The 20,225-nt window shown below is 47.4% G+C and overlaps 1 protein-coding gene across 2 annotated transcripts; it reads left to right on the top strand.

Annotated features, from left to right (window-relative positions):
- The first annotated feature begins 2,788 nt into the window (after positions 1-2,788).
- Positions 2,789-19,324, top strand: LOC103650943 (putative 1-phosphatidylinositol-3-phosphate 5-kinase FAB1D). Of its 2 annotated transcripts, XR_004857281.1 has the most exons (13): positions 2,789-3,177; positions 3,506-3,783; positions 3,897-4,887; positions 4,970-5,114; positions 5,225-5,575; positions 15,115-15,840; positions 15,925-16,244; positions 16,354-16,480; positions 16,572-16,745; positions 16,851-18,003; positions 18,126-18,173; positions 18,256-18,516; positions 18,617-19,324. XR_004857281.1 is itself a non-coding variant. In XM_008676547.4 (12 exons), the coding sequence occupies exons 2-12, from the start codon at positions 3,543-3,545 to the stop codon at positions 18,854-18,856; spliced, it is 4,899 nt and encodes a 1,632-aa protein (XP_008674769.1). In that variant the 5' UTR covers positions 2,789-3,177; positions 3,506-3,542; the 3' UTR covers positions 18,857-19,324. The 2 variants fall into 2 exon arrangements, 1 of the variants encoding a protein (XP_008674769.1); XM_008676547.4 differs by having other exon boundaries at positions 16,851-18,173.
- Positions 19,325-20,225: the final 901 nt, after the last annotated feature.

Raw genomic sequence — 20,225 nt, 5'->3', positions numbered from 1 at the left:
GAGTTATGAATTTCTACAATTATCTAGCACCTAGAATAGTTTAATTCAATTGAACAATTTTAATTCAAGTTTCATGGATAAACAGAGGTACTAGGTGATAAACAATATTAGAACAAAATTAATGCAACTGAAATGAATCAATTTGGAATTAAAATGAGAAAGTTATGCATTTTCTATGATTATTCTATATTATAAATCACTTTCTAAAATTCTATTTACTGGAAACAAGAGCTAAGGACTGCTGGTACAAATTCTACAGAGTGCAGGGGCTAGTTTATATAGATCCAGGGCCCTTATGTGATGATCTTAAACCTAACCTAGACTGCGGGCTGATATAGGTAAAGGTCAGGGGTTCTTTTATTAATTTGCACAGGCCGAAGGGGCATCTCCACGTATGAGCCGTTAGATCGGGTTTGGACGGTCTGGATTAGATCATTCGCCTTACTGTACTGGTAACTTCGCGAGAACCCACAGATCTCAATCCAATGGTATGGATTGTTAAGTGACCGAGATCCATCCATAGCCACCCGATACGACATCGACGGTCGGTGATCACTCAGGCGAAAGGGTACGCTCTTTCTAATCCCACCCGTTGATCAACGATCGTACGATACCCCGCCTCCCCCCATCGATACCACTGGACACAATGGTGCCCGCGGTGGCGCCCCGGATCACGGCGGAGGTCCGTCGGAGTGAACGCCAATCGCCCCCCTAGTGACCATATACCACCCCGAATCCGTTCTAAGCGCAGAGGAGGCTGAGGCAAATGCGAAGGTTGAAGACTCACCATCGATTGGTGTCGCGACGACTACTGCCCACGATACGCGCGACAGCATGGCGGAGTTCCCACTCCGGCGAGGCATTCCGGTGGTCCAGAGTGCGATTCCGCCCAGGAGAAGCCGCGACAAGCATCAGAGAGGACCAGCGATTGCCCCCGGTCGATTCCGATCACCCAACGCCAGGTATAATGGTTTCCCCCCTGCGGAGGCGCCATCCTTAGCTCCATTCGCCCCTCTCGAGCGGTCATACGAGTGGCCCGCCATGCCCACACGATCCCCAGACACCAGTGATTCTCCGTGATCACCCATCGAAGCCCAAGCAGCAGAGGTCGAGGCGAATTGCACGGCAGAGGCAAGGTCGTGGCTGCTCTCTCTCTCCTGTTCCTCACGGTAATGGCGCTCCCGAACTCGGCTGGTTAGTTGGCCTTTGTTCTAGCGATTAGGGATGCGAGGCGGCACGGTCGCTTTATAGCTAGTGAGTCCGCGACGAGGGGGATCCGAGCAGGGGGCACGCCCGGCGAGTTCGGCAGATTCAGTTGCAACAGCCCCGATCCGAGCTCGGTCACGGTAGAAGATGGAGCTGTCGGATAAGGCCCACACGTCAGTGGCTTTGAGTGGATGCCAATGCGGCCCACCGGTCAGAGACCCGCACCCAGGGCAGCGTGGTGAATCTGGGCCGGTTGCAGGGAACTGGGCCAAAAGTGAGGTAGCCGGCCCAACAGGAGAAAAATTGTTTTCTTTTTCTTTCTTTTGTTCATTTCCATTTCTCATTTTTAATTTTCAAATCCACTTTCAAATTTAGTTTTGGATTTCAAATTCAATTAAGTGCACAATCATAAGAACCAGCATGAGATGTCATTATATTTGTGTATATATATATACATATTTTATTCATTCATTTATTATTCGTTTATGTAAACAGCCACACAACTATATAACCTTTTGTTTAGTTTTCATTTTTAAAGCATATTTCTAAATATAAAATTTAACCAAGAATACATTTATAGGAGAATCTTGTTTCTAATTTATTATAAGAAAACATTGTTTATCTAATACTTGGGAGTATCCTTCCTAATCCTCAGGGTTAGAATTTTACGGTGTCACAACTAGCAGTTAAACTGGGCAAAAAATATCATCTAATAGTAAATCATCTTCACATATAGCATATAACATCTTCACATATAGCATATAACAGTAAACAAGACTAATATGCCTAAAATGACCACCAAAACCTTGGCATCAAATTCGGTTTACCGAAAAAGGCGATTTAGCCATCCAAAATAACGATTTATCGATCAAAAAACGGTTTACAATGATTTTCGTTTTTATGATATTTTTAAAATTTAAATTTAGGACAAATTTTGAAAGAAAACCTTTGTACCTGTTTAACTAGGGCCAAGCATTCGTTTTTTTGAAACTTCGGTTTTAAAAAACTTCGGTTTTTTAGACATTAGAAACGATCGGTTTTCTCGAAAATGAAAACCAAGAAGTTCGGTTTCGGTTTTTTACTTTGGTTTTCGGTAAAAACCGAATACCAAACTTATACTCAAGACAACACATACAACAAGTTTACATGATAGATTACACATCTTTTAAAAAAGAAAAAAATCTATAGGTATAAATATTTAGAGATACATCATACATCACATATAAATAAGTGAATAACAATTTAATTGCTTCACACATTTAGTTTACATAATCAAATAGTCAAAATTTAGAATTGATAAAGTTTGGTTTTCGGTTTTTTTAGTATTTCGGTTCGGTATACGGTAAAAACCGATTACGATACCGAAAACCGAATTTCTGAGATACAAAAACCGAACCGAACTACCGAAAAAACTGAAATTTCGGTTCAGTACGGTTCGATTCGGTTTTAGTTTATGGTAAAAATTTGTCCATCTCTAGGTTTAACGAAAAACCGGTCGGTTTTGTAAACCATTCTAGACACTAGGCAGCTTGTATCTGAAGCAAACATATCACCCCGCTACACTAGAAACTCCCACCTTTCCCAGCGGACCGTTTCCGTGACCATGACCCACACTGACTCACACGACAAACATTGGTCCGCACCTCCCATGTTACGCAAGCATTAGCTGGAGCGCGTATATATGCAGTCTACAACAGCTCATCCAAGCCACTACCCCAGTACCCCTATATTTAGCTGTTTCCGTCCCCATTCCTCCTCTCTTCTTCCCGTTTCAAAATCGCGTCCAATTTAAACAGCAAAATCCCACACATCAAGCCATCGAATCCCGCGGCTCTTGGATTCATCCCTTCCCTCCCCTCTTGTTCTCCGCCATATGTGAACCGGTGAACGGGTGTGCGTGTGTCTATCGAGGCTTTCGGTGGGCGTATTCGCTCCGGTGGATTTGGAATCGTGCCTTCTCGGCGCGCACAAGTAAGTTTTGATGCTTTGCCTCCGGCCCTCCGCACCCGACTCGGTGATCCTGCGTGCGTGCTTCTCTGTCCTCCCACCTCCGGTGGATCGTCAGCGGCGCCCGGCTCCGGCGGCTGCCTCCGCGCGCGGCCTGGTAGCCAGCAGCCGCTGGCGCTGCTCCACCAAGGCGGTCGCACCGCTTTGGGAGCGCTTATGCCCCAAAGCGAAGCGTTACCCGTCCTCTTAGCGCTTCAGCGCGCCGAAGCGTGCGCTTAGTGCCGCTTCTGGAACCCTGGTCATGGTTTACCTGAGTGGATGGCTGGCTCCAATGTTGTTTTTGTATGTGCAGGTGGCATGCTAGCACAATAATGCAGTGAAGTTGTGTCATGAGTAAAATGTGTCACGCATGTGCATCAGAGGAGACAACCATGAATGAAGCTAATATCGACCTGGCCTGCAGTACGTCTTGCTGCAAGATGTGTGATTATGGTGAGGGATCATCAATTGTTACCAGCGAGATCAACTGGCTGGCCATGGACTCGAGCCCTTACAGCACTCCTTACGGCACCCCTGTTTTTTCCCGAGAAAATTCTTTCTCAAGCTTTGCCAGTTGCTTTTCAAGCCTTGGTGAGTGTTGGAGCACCCCTCTCGTAAATAAGTGATGTGATTATTTTGTATCATTTAACATCATTTCCTTACACAACCATAATTTAATTTCTCTATGGCATTTATTTCATCAGGTGACTCTCTAACAGATTCTGATTCTGAAGAGGAGATTGAGCTCCAAGATACTGGTCAATTTTATCATGATACCATATTAATTAAAGATTTTATGGAGCAAGAAGAGAGTTTTGTGCGAGTGGAAGAATGTCAATTTAAGGATATTGCTGATGACTGTGCTATTTTTTCCATTCCAATAAACCAATATATTTCATCTGCTGAGCAACAGCTGGAGAGACATGAAGACTCCAACAAGGGAAATTTTGATACCATTAATATTTCATTGGATTCAGATATATCTTATGAACAGAGAAAAGACATCCTGTCCGATGATAAACATGTAAGAACGAAATGTGCTGTACCAGTGGAAGATATTGATCATAAAGAATCAGGTGCTATAGTTGTTGAACAGATCACTAGCCTTCCCATGCCAGGTGGTGATATTTTCCCATTGAATGAACAAGTTATGGATGGACTCAGCAGTACCTTGGAAAATACAATAGTATATAACAATATATTGAATACCGAACCTGAAATGAAACATGGTACTCACTTTGAAAATGAAAATGAATGCCTGTACCCACTAGCTTTGCCTAGTTTTGAAGCAGATCCTCTCATTTGGTTACCACCGGAGCCAGAAAATAATGAAGATGACTTTGATACTGTTTCTAATGATGACGACGAGAGTGGCAATAACAGCACTGGGTGGGGTAGGTCAAGTTTCAAGGTTAACTTAGCAGAGAGAAACAAGGAAAGCCGCGACGACCAATTGCAGAAAGTAATGTCAGAAGTAATGAATGGACAATTCAAGATCCTAGTAAGTCGATTCTTGGCTGCTGAAGGGCTCTCTTTATCTGATGGAGGCACAGATAAAAACTGGCTTGATATTGTTGCATCATTGTCATGGGATGCTGCACTACGTGTAAAACCTGAAGCCAATTCCGGAAATGCAATGGATCCTGGTTCGTATGTGAAGGTGAAATGTTTAGCTTCAGGATCTTACCAGCAGAGGTAACAAACTAATATTGTAGTGTTCTTTCCTTATCCTTACATTGTCTCTCAATTTGGTTCCCTTTCTTTGTTCCTTTGATAGTGAAGTGATCAATGGTCTTGTTTTTAAGAAGAGTGCTGCACATAAACAGATGCGTGCCAATGTAAAACATCCAAAACTGCTACTTCTTCAGGGCGCCCTTGGCCATTCGTCAACGGGGCTATCATCAATAAATTCGATGAAACAGGTCTGCATTCGTACTCTTAGGTCCTTGGTCAAAGCTTTTTTATATTGCATAGGTAAAACACCACATAGTAGGTGAGTTTTACAAAATTCCTCTTCGTCCTCATTGACCAGGAAAACGATCAGCTGGAGAGAACTCTTTATGAAGTGATAGTCAAATGCCAGCTTGATGTTATATTGGTCGAGAAAGCAGTTTCCCGTAATGTAAACGAATATATTCAGAAACAAGGAGTTACGGTAGTAAGTGACATGAATACCCATCGGTTGGAAAGAATTGCTCGCTGCATTGGCTCTCCAATTCTATCTTTGCAGAGTGTTCTTATGAAACCCAGTCTTATTAAGCAGTGTGAATCTCTCCATTTTGAAAAGTTTGTTGAAGAGCATAATATTACTGGAGAAGATGGAAAAAAATCATGCAAAACATTTTTATTTCTAGAGGGTTTTCCAAGACCTCTGGGATGCACGGTATGTTTTCTATTTCTTATTTTTATGTAATATTTTCTATTTATGTAGTCTGGTTCTTTTTACTGCTCAAGTGCCCAGGCTAGACATATCTTTTAATGCCCGCCTTGGGCTACATTTGGTGTACATATTGTTTTTTTTCACACTGCATGGGCTGGACTCTTTTTTTTAAAAAGAAAGTTCACTGGTTTGCTTGGGATATTTTCTGAAAACTTGTTTGCATGCTCCTTCTTTGCGTGTTTGGTGATAATGAAAGGAGCTAGTTGTAGTCATCAGCCTCCGTTTGATATAATCATCCTCATGCATTAGTGCAAACATAGAAGATGATTTCAGCTGGGGAATAAAGTTTTCCATCGAAACAATTTTTGTTTCATGTTTTCCAGATACCTCAGCAAATTAGCGCTATCCCAAATGTGTGTACCTTGCCCCTATTAGGTAACTAATTCTTAACCCGTACCCAGCATTGCGCAAGATCCCTTGGTATGTCATTAGCACCAAAACAATGTCCAACATCACTCCGCACCATCTTTGTTTCTGGACATTCAAAGAAGAGGTGATATTGTTTCATCTTGATCACAAAATTAATAGGAAAAAAGCCAGATGATATTTTATTTTTGTGCTACCATCTATACATGTGGCAAATAGGGGCGCGTGATTCTAAAAAACTCGATTTGTGGGGGTAAGACAACTCTTGATTGAAGTTATGCAACATATGAGTTTTGGAAAAAGATGGAGAGATATCATCTGTGGGCTTCTGGGGTCTTCTACTACCCATGTTCTCCTCAATGGATGCCCAGGTACAAAGATTCAACATCGAAGAGGTCTCATGCAGGGAGACCCCTTGTCTCTAATGTTGTTTATCCTTTTTTCCTCGAACGCGCAAGAGAACTGCGCATCATTATATTAAGAAGAGAAAAGGTCCAAACGGACCAGTACAAAGACGAGCACACCTTACGGTGGCCAAGAACGACGTGTTTATCCTCGCCATGGATGTTCTGGGTCTGCTCTTCTCCAAGGCTGAGAAAGCAGGGTTGCTGCAACAACTATGCAGGAGAAGAAAGCTCCACAAAATTTCTATTTATGCGGATGATGTGGCCTTATTTCTGCACCCTAATCAGGCTAATATTTCTATCACCCTTGATATCCTTAAGCTATTTGGAGATGCCTTTGGCCTTAATAACAATGCACAGAAGTCCAACATTTTCCCAATCAGATGTTCTGAGGAAATCAAACAGGACATTTAGAGCAGACTACCTTGTGATATTGCCTTCTTCCCTTGCAAATATCTAGGACTTCCTCTCTCTTTGCACAAATTAACCAAGCAACAGTTATTGCCCCTGGTGGATAAAATAGCTGATCAACTCCCAAATTCGAAGGCTGATTTGATGAATAGAGCAGGCAGAATAGTTTTGGTGCAGCATGTTCTCACTGGGATGTCAGTATATACTGCAATGGCAATTGATATCCCTAAAGGGGTCATTGACAAAATTGATTGTTGGTGTTTGGACTTGGGGGTCCTAACTGTTAGAATACCCGATTAGGGTTTGGGGTTCTCCCCGTGTAATTACTGTCTCGCCCCTCTGTAATGGGCCTGGCCCAGTTACTCCAGTCTATTTAATAGATTGCCCAACCCCTGTTAGGGTTAGGGTTTCCAATATGGTATAGAGCCAATTTTTTTCTCTCCCAGCCGCCACCTCCCCTGCCCAGCCGCCGGTGCTTCCCTCCCCTGCGCCGCCGGCGCCCCCCCATCTGCTCCCTGGCAACAGCCGCCGCCGCCCCTGCCTTCTCCTCCCTCCTCCCTTCCCTGAGCCGCAGCAGTCGATCGTGAAGGTGACAGAGCCCTTCTTCTTGCCGCCGCCGCCGGCCGCCGGCCGCGCCACCCTTCGCCCCAAGCCGTCGCGCCGCCGGCTGCCTTCCCTGCGCCGCCGGCTCCCTCCCCACTCAGCCGCCGCGGGCCGCGCCCTTGCGCCGCCGGCCGCCTCCATCGCGGCCCTGCGCAGTCGGCCGTCGCGTCCTTCTCCGCCTCCCAGGATCCCGCCGCGCGCCCTCCCTGCCGCAAGCGCTCCCCGCCGCGGCCTCCTCTTCCCTTGCCGTCGGGCGCTGTCGGCCTCTGCTCCCAGCCTCGCCGCCCGACCCGATCCTAGCGGCTGCGCGCGCCCTTCTTGACGACCCTCCTCACTTCTCGCGCAGCTGCGCTACTCCTACCAGTGTTGTCTCCTCCCACACCGGTTCCATGGCGTCACCCCCGCCATACATGAGCTTTACCTCGCCCGCCTTTCTTGTGACTGTGCGTGTCCTCCTCCACGACGGCCAGCTCATCCGGGGCATGTTCGTGTCCTTCGATCCAGTCTGGAACCCTATTATTCGGGACCGCGTCGAGGTCCACCCTCAGGCGGGCCATCACGTGCCTGGACCGCTTGTCTTCCCACGTGCTGCGATCGCCTCCCTAGCGGTTGAGCCCGTGTCATCCCCCTCCCTTCCTAGTGCCTCTATCGGGGCACCTTCTTTGGCCCTCTCCGCTCACACCGTACCTTCGCCACCACCACCTCCCCCAACCACCACCGATTGGGTGGTTGACTCCGGGGCCTCCTTCCACACTACTCCCACAACTAGTTCGTTACTCCACTCCCATCCACCCCACCCCTCACATCCTTCCTCCATCGTCGTCGGCAACGGTTCCACCCTCTCGGTCACCTCAGTAGGTACATCGTTTCTTCCAGGACCATTCTGCCTTAACGACGTCCTTGTTGCTCCTGGACTGACTCATCCCCTCCTCTCGGTTCGTCGCTTCACTAGTGACAACTAGTGCTCTATGGAGTTCGACCCCTGGGGTCTCACCATACGCCACCTTCCCACACATGCTGTGCTCGCTCGCTGTGACAGCTCCGGTCCCCTCTATTCTCTTCACTTGCCCTCCACTCCCCACACCAGAGTAGCCTCATCTCCTGCACTTGCTACTACCACCACCTCCTCCACCATTTGGCACCATCGCCTCGGGCACCCTGGACCTGACGTCATGTCCCAGCTTTCCGGCCACTCAGATATATCCTATACTCGGGGCTCTTCTGAGCGCCTCTGTCATGCTTGTCAACTCGGCCGTCACTCCCGTCTTCCTTTTTCCACTTCCACATCCAGGGCTGCTCAGGCCTTTGATCTTGTCCACTGTGATCTCTGGACGTCTCCTGTCCTTAGCCTCTCCGGCTACAAATACTACCTGGTCATTCTGGACGACTACTACCATTTCCTTTGGACTTTCCCCCTTCGGCTGAAGTCCGACACGTTTACCACCCTCACTCACTTCTTCGCCTGGGTATCCACCCAGTTCCAGCGCTCGGTCCATGCCCTGCAGTGCGACAATGGCCGCGAGTTCGACAACAACGCCTCCCGTTCTTTCTTCCTCACTCACGGCGTCTAGTTGCGTCTCTCGTGTCCCTACACCTCTGCTCAGAACGGCCGGGCCGAGCGCATGATTCGCACCACACCAACATGATCCGCTGCCTTCTCTTTCAGGCGTCTCTCCCTGCCACCTACTGGGCAGAGGCCCTTCATACCGCCATGCATCTCCTCAACCGTCTTCCCTCGAAGGCGGTGAGCCACCCTACACCTCACTTCGCCCTGTACGGCACAACCCCTTCCTACGACCACCTGCGCGTGTTCGGCTGTGCCTACTACCCTAACACTTTCGCTACCGCCCCTAACAAGCTTTCTCCTCGCTCCACTCGCTGCCTCTTCCTCGACTACTCCCCTGACCACAAGGGGTATAGGTGTCTGGACCTCACCTCCCACCGCATCATCATCTCTCGTCACGTCGTCTTCGACGAAGATGTGTTTCCCCTTGCAGGCTCCACCCCACCCACCGATCTCGACTCACTCCTCGAGTCCAATCCGGTTCCCCCCCACCCCCGGAGCCCCGCCTTGCGTCGTTACCTGTACCTTGTGCGGCCACGACGCCACGCGCGGCCCCGTCGATCATGCCTGCGTCACGCGCGGCCCCGATGACCCCGCCTGCGCCACGCGCGGCCCCATCGATCACGCCTGCGCCACGCGCGGCCCCGTCGATCATGCCTGCGCCACGTGCGGCCCCGTCGATCATGCCTGCGTCACGCGCGGCCCCGTCGATCACGCCTGCGCCACACGTGGCCCCGTCGCCCCTGCCTGCGCCACGCGCGGCCCCGTCGGCCCCGCGCTCGTCTACCACCGTCGCGGCCACGTCGCTACCTCGGCGCCTGCCGACTCGGGCCCGTCGACGAGCGCGGCCCGCTTTGCCGACCCCGCCGTCGTCTATCACCGCCGCGAGCTGGCCATACCCGCCGCTCCCGACGTTCCGGCGGCCCGCTCCGAGCCGCCAGTGTACCACCCGGTCGCCATCCATCGCGACCCCGGGCACGTCCACCCGATGGTGACTCGGCGCGCCGCTGGCGTTCTTCGCCCCGTCGACCGGCTGATCCCGGCAGCTGATACGACCTGCACTCCACCGGACGCATCCCCGGTGCCCTCCTCCGTTCGCACTGCCCTCGCCGACCCACATTGGCGTCGTGCTATGGAGGAGGAGTACGCAACCCTCTTGGCCAACCACACCTGGGACCTGGTGCCGTGTCCACCAGGAACCAATGTGGTCACCGGCAAGTGGCTATTTCGCCACAAGTTGACCTCGGACGGCTCCCTCGACCGCTACAAGGCCCGTTGGGTCCTTCGGGGCTTCACCCAGCGCCCCGGAGTAGACTACGACGAGACCTTCAGCCCCGTCGTCAAATTCGCCACTGTCCGCGCCGCTCTCTCCCTCGCCCTCTCCCGCGACTGGGCGATCCATCAGCTCGACGTCAAGAATGCCTTCCTCCATGGCACTCTGACGGAGACTGTTTACTGCAGCCAGCCCACCGGCTTCGTCGACGCCGATCGTCCGGATTTGGTCTGCCGGCTGAACCGATCCATGTACGGCCTCAAGCAGGCGCCGCGGGCATGGTACAGTCGCTTCGCCTCCTACTTGGCCTCTATTGGCTTCGTCGAGGCCAAGTCAGACACGTCCCTGTTCATCTATCGGCGTGGCGACGACACCGTCTACCTCCTGCTCTATGTCGACGACATTGTACTCACGGCATCCACCGCCGACCTTCTACAGCGCACGATCGTCGCCCTTAAGCGGGAGTTCGCGATGAAGGACCTGGGGCCCCTACACCACTTCCTCGGCATCACCGCCGAGCGCCGGTCTCAGGGTCTCTTCCTCCACCAGCGCCAGTACGCCATCGACATCCTGGAGCGGGCTGGCATGTCTGACTGCAAGCCCTGCTCCACGCCTGTCGACACTCAGGCAAAGCTCTCTGAGGACGACGGGCCTCTGGTCGCCGACGCGACGTCCTACCGGAGCCTGACCGGCGCGCTCCAGTACCTCACCTTCTCCAGGCCCGACATCGCCTACGCCGTCCAGCAGGTGTGCCTACATATGCACACTCCGCGGGAGCCCCACCTCACCGCTCTCAAGCGGATACTGCGCTACCTCCGCGGCTCCCTCGACTACGGCCTCCTACTTCGACCACCCCCGACGTCGGAGCTCGTGGTCTACACCGACGCTGACTGGGCTGGCTGTCCCGACACGCGCCGGTCCACCTCCGGTTACGCCGTGTTCCTGGGCGCCAACCTCGTCTCTTGGGCCGCCAAACGGTAGCCCGCCGTCTCTCGCTCCAGCGCTGAAGCCGAGTACCACGTCGTGGCCAACGGCGTGGCAGAGGCCTCCTGGCTGTGACAGCTCCTCCACGAGCTCCACAGTCCCCTTCAGCGCGCCACCCTCGTCTACTGCGACAACGTCAGCGTGGTCTACCTCTCCACCAATCCCGTGCAGCATCAGCGCACGAAGCACGTGGAGATCGACCTGCACTTCGTCCGCGAGCGTGTCGCTGCCGGTGACGTTCGGGTTCTCAGCGTCCCCACCACGCTGCAGTTCGCTGACATCTTCACCAAGGGGTTACCGTCGAGTGTATTTTTAGACTTCCGATCCAGTCTCAACATCTGTACAGGATAGAGTTGTGACTGCGGGGGGTGTTAGAATACCCGATTAGGGTTTGGGGTTCTCCCCGTGTAATTACTGTCTCGCCCCTCTGTAATGGGCCTGGCCCAGTTACTCCAGTCTATTTAATAGATTGCCCAACCCCTGTTAGGGTTAGGGTTTCCAATACTAACCAACTAGTAAATAATGCCGTGTGGCCAGACTCTAGATGGTGTGCGAGTTGACACAAACGATTTGTCCTGGTTCGGGCAACACAAGACCCTACTTCCAGCAGAGGGGATGAGGCTTATATTACTCGCACTGAGGTGCCTGTAGTAGGGGTTACAATCACGGCGGGAGAGGGGAAGTCCCCAAGTCCCTTGAACTGATTGAGGCAAGTGCCAATATCTATGGCTGAGTGGAGAAGTGAGTATTCGTCTGCGTGTTCTCCTTTTTCTCTTGGTCGTCCCCCTGCTAGATGAACTCTACTGCCCTATTTATACACGAAGGGGATGTCTGCAGTGAAGCCGGTGTCGTCGTATTCAAAGGAGAGATGTCTTGGCGCGCTACAAGTCAACGTGACGGTGCACTGCATTGTTGACTTTGCCCGCTGGTTTTCCGCTGAGAGCCGAGACAGAGGCCGAGGGGGTGGCCGTACGCCCGAGCCCTTAGTGGAGGGGTAGCCCATACCGTAGTTGTTGTAACAGCGCCGGAGTATGGGCTAAAGCCTGCTTACGGGATGCGTCGGCGTTCCTGTGCAGGATGACGTCGAGATTCCCTGTTGCGCTTATCGAGGTTGGAGCTCCGCTCGGGCGAGGCGGAAGTTTTCACGAGGCGTCAGACGAGCCCTCCCGTGACATGTGCCACAGCCAGCGGAGTGGCCTCCCGCGGGATTCACAGCGGAGTGGGTGGTCGAGGCCGAGCTCGGGCGAGGCGGAGAATTCATCCGAGGGCCGAACTCGCCGTCGGGCGAGGCAGAGAAACCGCCCGAGGGCTAGACTCGGCGTCAGGCGAGGTGAAGAATTCCGCCCGAGGGCCGGTCTTCTCTGCCTGTCGTATTAGATGTCCCATCAGGGGTGGCAGGCGGTGTGCGCGCACTATAGTGGAGACGTAACGATGCTGTTGTGCCCAGATGTGATTGCTGTCTTGTCGGCCACTGTGCTCTGCTGCCGCGGCGCGAGGTAGGTATGCGCATTAAATGCGCATGTTCTCTTCCTGTTTTCGGGCGCTCTTGTCTTATCGACCTGAGATTGGCTCAGGTGAGACGGACGGAGTTCTACCCGAGGCGGGAGACTCTCGAGGAGAGGCTTCGGTTTAATAGGTACCTCGGCTGTTTCCCCTCGAGGGTTTCGTCCTTACCTCTCTGAGTGCGTTTTTCGGGGGATAATTCGGGTATCCCTAACTATTACCCCCGACATTGACAAAATAAGAAAATGCTTCTTATGGAGGGGAAGAAAGGAGGCAAAAGGTGGGCATTGTTTGGTAGCTTGGGGAAAGGTATGTAGGCGGTAGGCCCCTGGATTTGGGAGGGCTGGGAATCTCTAGCTTCTCAGAACTTTGCTGGGCTCTTTGCATGATATGGCTATGGCTAAAAAAAACTGACCCCACTCGACCTTGTACTCTGTGCTTATTTTAGAGGTTGACAATGGTGCCAATACTCTATTATGGACAGACAAATGGATTAATGGAAGGACGATTGTTGATATAGCTCCAAGATTGTTCAGCACAATCCCAAAAAGAATAGCTGGCAAAAGAACAGCGCAAGACGCCTTACTGAATAGGATTGTAGACATTAGGGGAGCCTTGACCTTGAGAGTTCTGACAGATTATATTCTCTTATGGAATTCTCTCGCAGGGGTGGTTTTGTATCCTAACATGGAGGGCAAGCACATATTTTCTATTGCTCCTGATGGTCATTACTCTGCAAGGATTGCCTACATGGGTCTTTTTATTGGATCATGCTCCTTTGGCCACTACAGACAGATCTGGAAGGTTTGGGTCCCTCCTAAATACAGGTTCTTTTTATGGTTGGTGGCCATGAACAGGTGCTGGACTGCAGATAGACTTGCAAGTAGAGGCATGAGTCATCCAGTCAGATGCTCCCTCTGTGACCAAGAACCTGAAACCAGTAATCACCTGCTGGTCTCATGTGTCTTCTCTAGGGTTTATTGGTACTCTACTCTTAGAAGGTTTGGCCTCCACACTCCACAGTCTAGCCCCTCAACATGGAGACTTGTTTCTGCAATGGTGGAAAGGAGCTTCAGCTATTGTCTCTGGTGGTCTGGTGAGGAAAGGCTTGGACTATATCATTATTCTGAGAGCATGGATGATCTGGAAGCATAGAAACAGAGTGGTGTTTGATGGTGCTTCGTCCAATCTCTCTCTTCTCCAGGAGCCAACAAATGAAAAAAGAGAGAAATGGCAAGCTACAGGAGCCAAGGGATTATCCTTTTTGGCTGCTTCTAGCCGTACTGGTTAGGGTCTGCGGGGGGTAGTTTCTCTTGTGGTCCCTTATGGATCTTTTTGTGTATGCCTGTTTCTTGGCCCCCGTAAGGAGGGCTTGTACCCTAGGTTCTTTCTTGCCCCTTGTAACCTTCTTTGCTTAATATAACGGGGCACAATTCTCCTGTGCTTTTCAAGAAAAAAAGATCTAGAAAACCCCCGAACCCCTGCCCCACCCATATATAACACGGGGTCGGGTCTTAGACCCGTGCTTTGACATGGGACATATGAGGGGATTTTTTAATCTCAGCCTGAAATTCACTCTCACGGGGAGAGTTGAACTCAGGACCCGAGGAGTTCTACTCAGATCATCTAACCAACTCATTTAGAAGGCCCTTCTTACCTTGACATTTATTGTTGTTCTATGACTTATGAGATGGGACAAACTAAATTACTGTGTGAGTTATAGCTAGAAGAAGCTGTGCTGGAGTAGAATATGGAGAAAATAATCTCACTGTTAGGTATGAGTTGTGTTGTCTAATACTGTTCAATTGCCTGTGTTAGACCTGAGCCGACGATCTCTTGAGCCAGAGAAGAAGCACTCAGCTCACCCTCTCTGATACAGACGAACTTAAACACGCACTAGGACAATTTCAGACTCAGGCTATTTGGTGTGAAGCGACAACATTTTATGTGTTCTATTGCTCCTTTTATTTGGGTGCAGAGTGCATGCAAGAAATCGTAAAAGGCCCCGAGCGATTCTTGGTCGTGTGTTTGAGCGCGTCCATCCCCACACCGCACATACACGCGATTCGTCCGGCGCCCATGCGAGTGAGCGAGTCTCACTGCCTCCCCTACGCGCATGACGCCAACCAGAACCGGTAGCTCGAGCGATGCTGCTGACTAAGTAACTAACTGATGCATGCAACAACTACCTAACTAGCTAATAGATAGGATCAGGGTTCATCTAACAAGTTTCCGTCATACTTTGTCTAGTGCAAATCATATCATCTGTTGTCCATTGTGTGTGTGTGTGTGTGTGTTTTTTGCTCATGACTTATCCTGTTTAATGTGGTCCTTCTGTTTTGCTAGTTCTAATTAGTTTGACATTGTTCTGTAGATACTGCTGAAAGGAGCAACAAGGGAAGAACTTAAGAAGATTAAGCGTGTGCTTCATTTCACTGTCTTTGCAGCTTACCATTTGATCCTTGAAACTTCATTCTTTGCCGATCAAAAATTGTTTACGACAGACAAAACTACCACAGGGAAAGAGAAGTGCTTTAAAACTAATCAACAGCTGCTTGGTTCCTGTTATGATAATTCAAAAAACAGTGACACCATGAATAACACACCAACTTGTGATGATCAGTATCCTAATCAGGAAAAGCTTATTCATACTGAAAAATCTGTACCATTGCATCTTCATGATTCCAAAACTATGGCATCTGAAGATTCTGCTGGTGAAGAGCATATTGACAGCAAAGGCATTCAGTCATATTCATCCCTGCCTGTTTCAGATCCCTCGACAAATTTTATGCAGGACATGCCATCACCAGATTGTGCTGAGTCAAAAATATCTGGTGGTTTTGATGGCTCAACATTCACTGATACTTCCAAAGAGGTGCAGAAGAAGGAATTGTCTAGTGACAATTTTCAGGGAACTTTTGATGTAATTTGTGCTGAGAGTGGAGCTGCTTTGAACACTCAGGATATCTTGGTATCAATGTCTAGCCAACATATCAGGAACCAAGCTGTTTGTGAGCAGAGTCACCTGTCGCGGATAACTTATTATGGGTATTTTGATACATCCCTTGGACGATATTTGCAAGATACTTTACTTAATGAGGTCATACATCTTAACTATTTGCTAATTTAGGATATCATTCATTTTACTTTCTGTTGTTTTCAATAATGATTAAACTGTTTACAGAAACACAGCTGCCTATCATGTGGTGAATCTCCAGAATCTCACATGTACTCTTATACCCACCATAATGGTACTCTAACTGTTCTTGTGAAAAGACTTCCCTTGGAGTTGACACTTTCTGGTGAGACTCAAGGAAGAATTTGGATGTGGACCAGATGTTTGAGATGCAATGCTAAGCCGACCCATAGGGTTATAATATCTTCCTCTGCACGTAATCTGTCGTTTGGAAAGTTCTTGGAACTCAGCTTCTCAACCCACTCTGCTACCAAGAAGCTACCAACATGTGGGCATTTGCTTCATAGAGACTGCCTACGTTTCTTTGGGTAAATGTCTCCTATGCTCCTATACATGAGCATGGATTTTTTTTTGCAATGAAACATGGATTTTTTTTCATGATTTCACTGATATTCTTTGTCATTTTATGCCTTGCAGATTTGGATCCAGAGTTGCTATGTTCATATACTCATCTGTAGAAATATATTCTGCTTGTAAGCCTCCATTGAGTTTGGAGTTCAATAACCGAAACAAAAATGATTGGCTTGACATTGAAGTGAAGAATGTATGCTTCTGCAACATATTTGTTGTTGCTACTGTTTATTTTCCTTTAGCCAATTGCATACTTGCATGCTAACATCATTCTATTCTTTAAGGTCCTTCTTAAATGGAAGCAGTTATTTACAACAATTGAAAATGTAATACAAGACTTGAGATCAAGATACTCTAGTCAAGCCATGGGGGAAGACACCAACGTTTCAGTAGATGAGGATGAGGGGTTACTTTTGGAGGTGTCCAGGATGCTTACACAAGAGAAAAATAAAGTTGAGGTAATCGTCCTGCATCAATTCTATTCTTCTATGTATTAGCTGATTTCCTTATGCAAAAGGTTTAAGATTATTTTTTGGTATGTTAACATTTCCTCTGCATACAAGGTTTCTCTGAGGGAGTTTAGCCGAATTGCCATACCTGAGAGTTTTGCACATGGGATCCTTGGTTTGAACTGGTTGTACCAGCAACTTCTTCTTGGGTTCTACATTTGGGATCTTCGGTTGCTTCATATTCTGCAGTACACTAAAGTTAATACTGCATCTTCAGACAATTCCATTCATGAAAGCACAGCAAAGAATGAACCGAAGAGTTCAGCAAGTATTGCAATCCAGGACACACCATCACTAAAGGAAATTGGAACAGAAAGAAAGGAAGCAACTATAAATTCTTCTGGCAACTTTGATGATCCATTTGGTGATACAATGTTGGATAAGGTTCACCTTACTGCTAAATTAATAACCAAAGAGAAAGAGCACGATTTGCTCAATTATCAAGACCATGATGTAAAATCAGCTCTTTCCTCTCTAGGCGAAGCTGCTGATCAGTTTGAAACGATTGCTAATGTTAATTGTTCAGAGAAATTAAACACTATACCATTTATGAATGATGAACAACCTGCAGCATCCAATGTATTGCATCATGTTGTCATTCCAAGTGACGATGAAGGAAAATGGTTCTGGAATCAATTTAATCAATTGGAAATGGAATACAAGAAAGAACTTGAAGGTGGTTCTTTGTATAAATTTTACCTCATCAACAAATACACCCCATGCTCTTCACCATTGGCACAATTAAAACATCAAATGGACTTGGGGCATTTTATAGCTGGCCATGGTGGTAATATCTTTTCAATTTCTGAGGAAGAGGCTTCTAGCATTATTGCTTATGCTCTAATTATATCTGAACAACAAGGGTTCTATTATGAAGCTGCATCTAGTAACTTGGATAAAAATGCTTCTATGCTGCCATCCATGTCGTCTCCAAATGAGTCTTTCGAAAACAACCATAAATTTTCAAGGTTTGCACCAACTGAGGAATTAACATCAGGGTTTTATGATTCATTTCTGTCAGCTTTAAAAGATCTGCACCACGAAATCGATCTGAACAATGAAAAGATAGCTCTGAGAAGCAAATATACTGTCATTTGTATATATGCAAAACAATTCCATGATCTTCGGAAGATGTGCTGCCCATCAGAACTTGCATATATTTCGTCAATAAGCCGCTGCAAAAACTGGAATGCACAGGGTGGAAAGAGTAAGGTTTTCTTTGCGAAATCAATGGATGACAGATTTATCATAAAACAAATCAAGAAGACTGAATTTGACTCGTTCTTAAAGTTTGGTCTTGAGTACTTTAAGCATTTTGGTGCATCTCAGGTTTCAAGCAACCCTACTTGTCTTGCGAAAATTCTAGGAATATATCAGGTACGTCGAATCTTCCATGAAACTACGTGGCACAAACTGCTCCTGGCATATTATGATGTATTTCTTTATGATACTATTTAAGGTTAAGGAAACTAGGAATGGCAAGGAGACAAGGGTTAACTTCATGGTTATGGAAAATCTTCTGTTTGGACATAATATACTACGCAGATATGATCTGAAGGGTGCTCTTTTCTCACGATATATTCCTGATTCAGAAAATTCTGAAAAGGTACTGTTGGATCAAAATTTTATTGAAGACATGCGTACCATGCCAATCTACATTCAAGGAAAAACTAAAAACCTCATGGAACGCGCTATTTGGAACGACACATCTTTCCTAAGTGTATGTGTGCCCATTGCCAGCAAATAATTCTCATGTGAGTTTATATACTTCTATAATTTTGCCTTACAGTCTTATATTTTGTATTTCATTGTGCTTACAGAACATGAATGTCATGGATTACTCCTTGCTTGTTGGAGTTGACAAAGAGAAGAAAGAGCTTGTATTTGGAATTATAGATTATTTGAGACAATATACCTGGGACAAACAGCTGGAATCTTGGGTGAAGACATCTCTTGTTGTTCCAAAGAATCTATCCCCAACTGTAATTTTACCTAGGGAGTACAAAATGAGATTCAGGGCCTTTATGTCACAATACTTTCTATCAGTTCCAGATGCTTGAGTCTTGAGGCCCAATCATTTTCTGGTATTGGTGACCGAACATATCTTGAGTTAGGACTTCGGAGATCATGTTGCCGATGGTTATTTCCCTATCCAGTGAGCAGTACGGCATATTGGCATCATGTTTTGAGCATTGAAATTTTCCCATAGTTTCATTGTTGTGTGTGTCTATCCTTGTCCATTTTCCTTCTCAGCAGTTGTGTACATAGTAGCAGCTAGGACACCTGGGAAGTGCAAATTTTAAGCAAACGAACGGTGATGGACGCACAAATAGCCTAGTCATTGTTTTTTATTGAGTTAATTAGGGTGGAGATCTTTCCAAAAAAAGGGTGGAGATCAAGGTCTGTAGGGGTAGAGGAGCATGTAATGTACTCCGGTTTGTGTTTATCGGAATATATTCCTGAAGTTTAAAGTTAGATTAAAGATTCAGCTTTTTTACTTTAATCAAATTACTAGCAAAGGTTTATCATAGCAGCATTTGTGTGACGAACATTACTTGTGGCATGGCAGACATAGACACAATATCATTGTCCAACATAGATACAATATCGTCGAATGCTACTTCGTCAGGCGAATGTATGTCAATTATAAGGGTATCTGTTCGGGATCTTCATGCATTAAGAGTGTGGGATGTGCATGCATATCTTTTGCCTCATCAAAATGATTGTTTTTTTACTTTTCATGAGTGTTTTGCATGTGGTTTGATGTTCAATCATTTTGAAGCGAAACAGACGATAGGATGTTCAATCATTTTGGATCTTCTATTTCCAATTGATTATAACACTCCTTTCAGATCTTTAAAAACCATGATAGTTTATGCATAATTCATCCAGCCAGCATCTCATAAAAGCTCATCAGAAAAAAGCTGATCCAAACAGGCCTGTGGAGAGAAGCTATTGGTAATAATCTAGATGATAATTTAAGTGTTTGGCAACTTGGCTGTGAAGAGAAGCTACTGGTTATAATCTAGTAGTTTGGGTGGCCAGTTTTTCAAATGACAGATTCTGACAATTCATTTTTTTAAAAAACAATAAATGCGTACAAAAGTTTCTCGTACGTGTCCATCACAACAAAAGTAACGCTGCATGTACACCGTACAAAATTAGCGCTGCAACAATAGAATCTCTAAATGTACTCATGTCTAACTCATCTACTGGCCAGCTCCTCTCTCCTGGTCCTACGTCATCAACATACATACCACGCACAACTCTCTCCTTTCCGATGCAACAATTGCGAGCAAATACTCCGTTATTTGTGTCGGCCATTCACAAATGCAACCTAAAGTTCTAAACAGTCATGGAAATAGAAGATCCATGAGTTCATAGCTCTCAAATCATGGAATTGTAACACTCCAATATCCTATTTTGGAT

The sequence above is a fragment of the Zea mays genome, chromosome 3 (genome assembly GCF_902167145.1).
Source record: "Zea mays cultivar B73 chromosome 3, Zm-B73-REFERENCE-NAM-5.0, whole genome shotgun sequence".
In the NCBI taxonomy this organism is placed as follows: domain Eukaryota; kingdom Viridiplantae; phylum Streptophyta; class Magnoliopsida; order Poales; family Poaceae; genus Zea; species Zea mays.
The sequence above is the reverse complement of the archived record's forward strand: the minus strand, read 5'-3'. Positions and strand labels throughout refer to the sequence as shown.

Excerpts from the sequence above, each read along its gene's own strand:
- LOC103650943 (XM_008676547.4), top strand. The coding sequence starts at position 3,543 with ATGAGTAAAATGTGTCACGCATGTGCATCAGAGGAGACAACCATGAAT. Across the intron at positions 5,576-15,114 it reads CAAGACCTCTGGGATGCACG|ATACTGCTGAAAGGAGCAAC; the intron begins GTATGTTTTCTA and ends ATTGTTCTGTAG. Across the intron at positions 15,841-15,924 it reads AAGATACTTTACTTAATGAG|AAACACAGCTGCCTATCATG; the intron begins GTCATACATCTT and ends AACTGTTTACAG.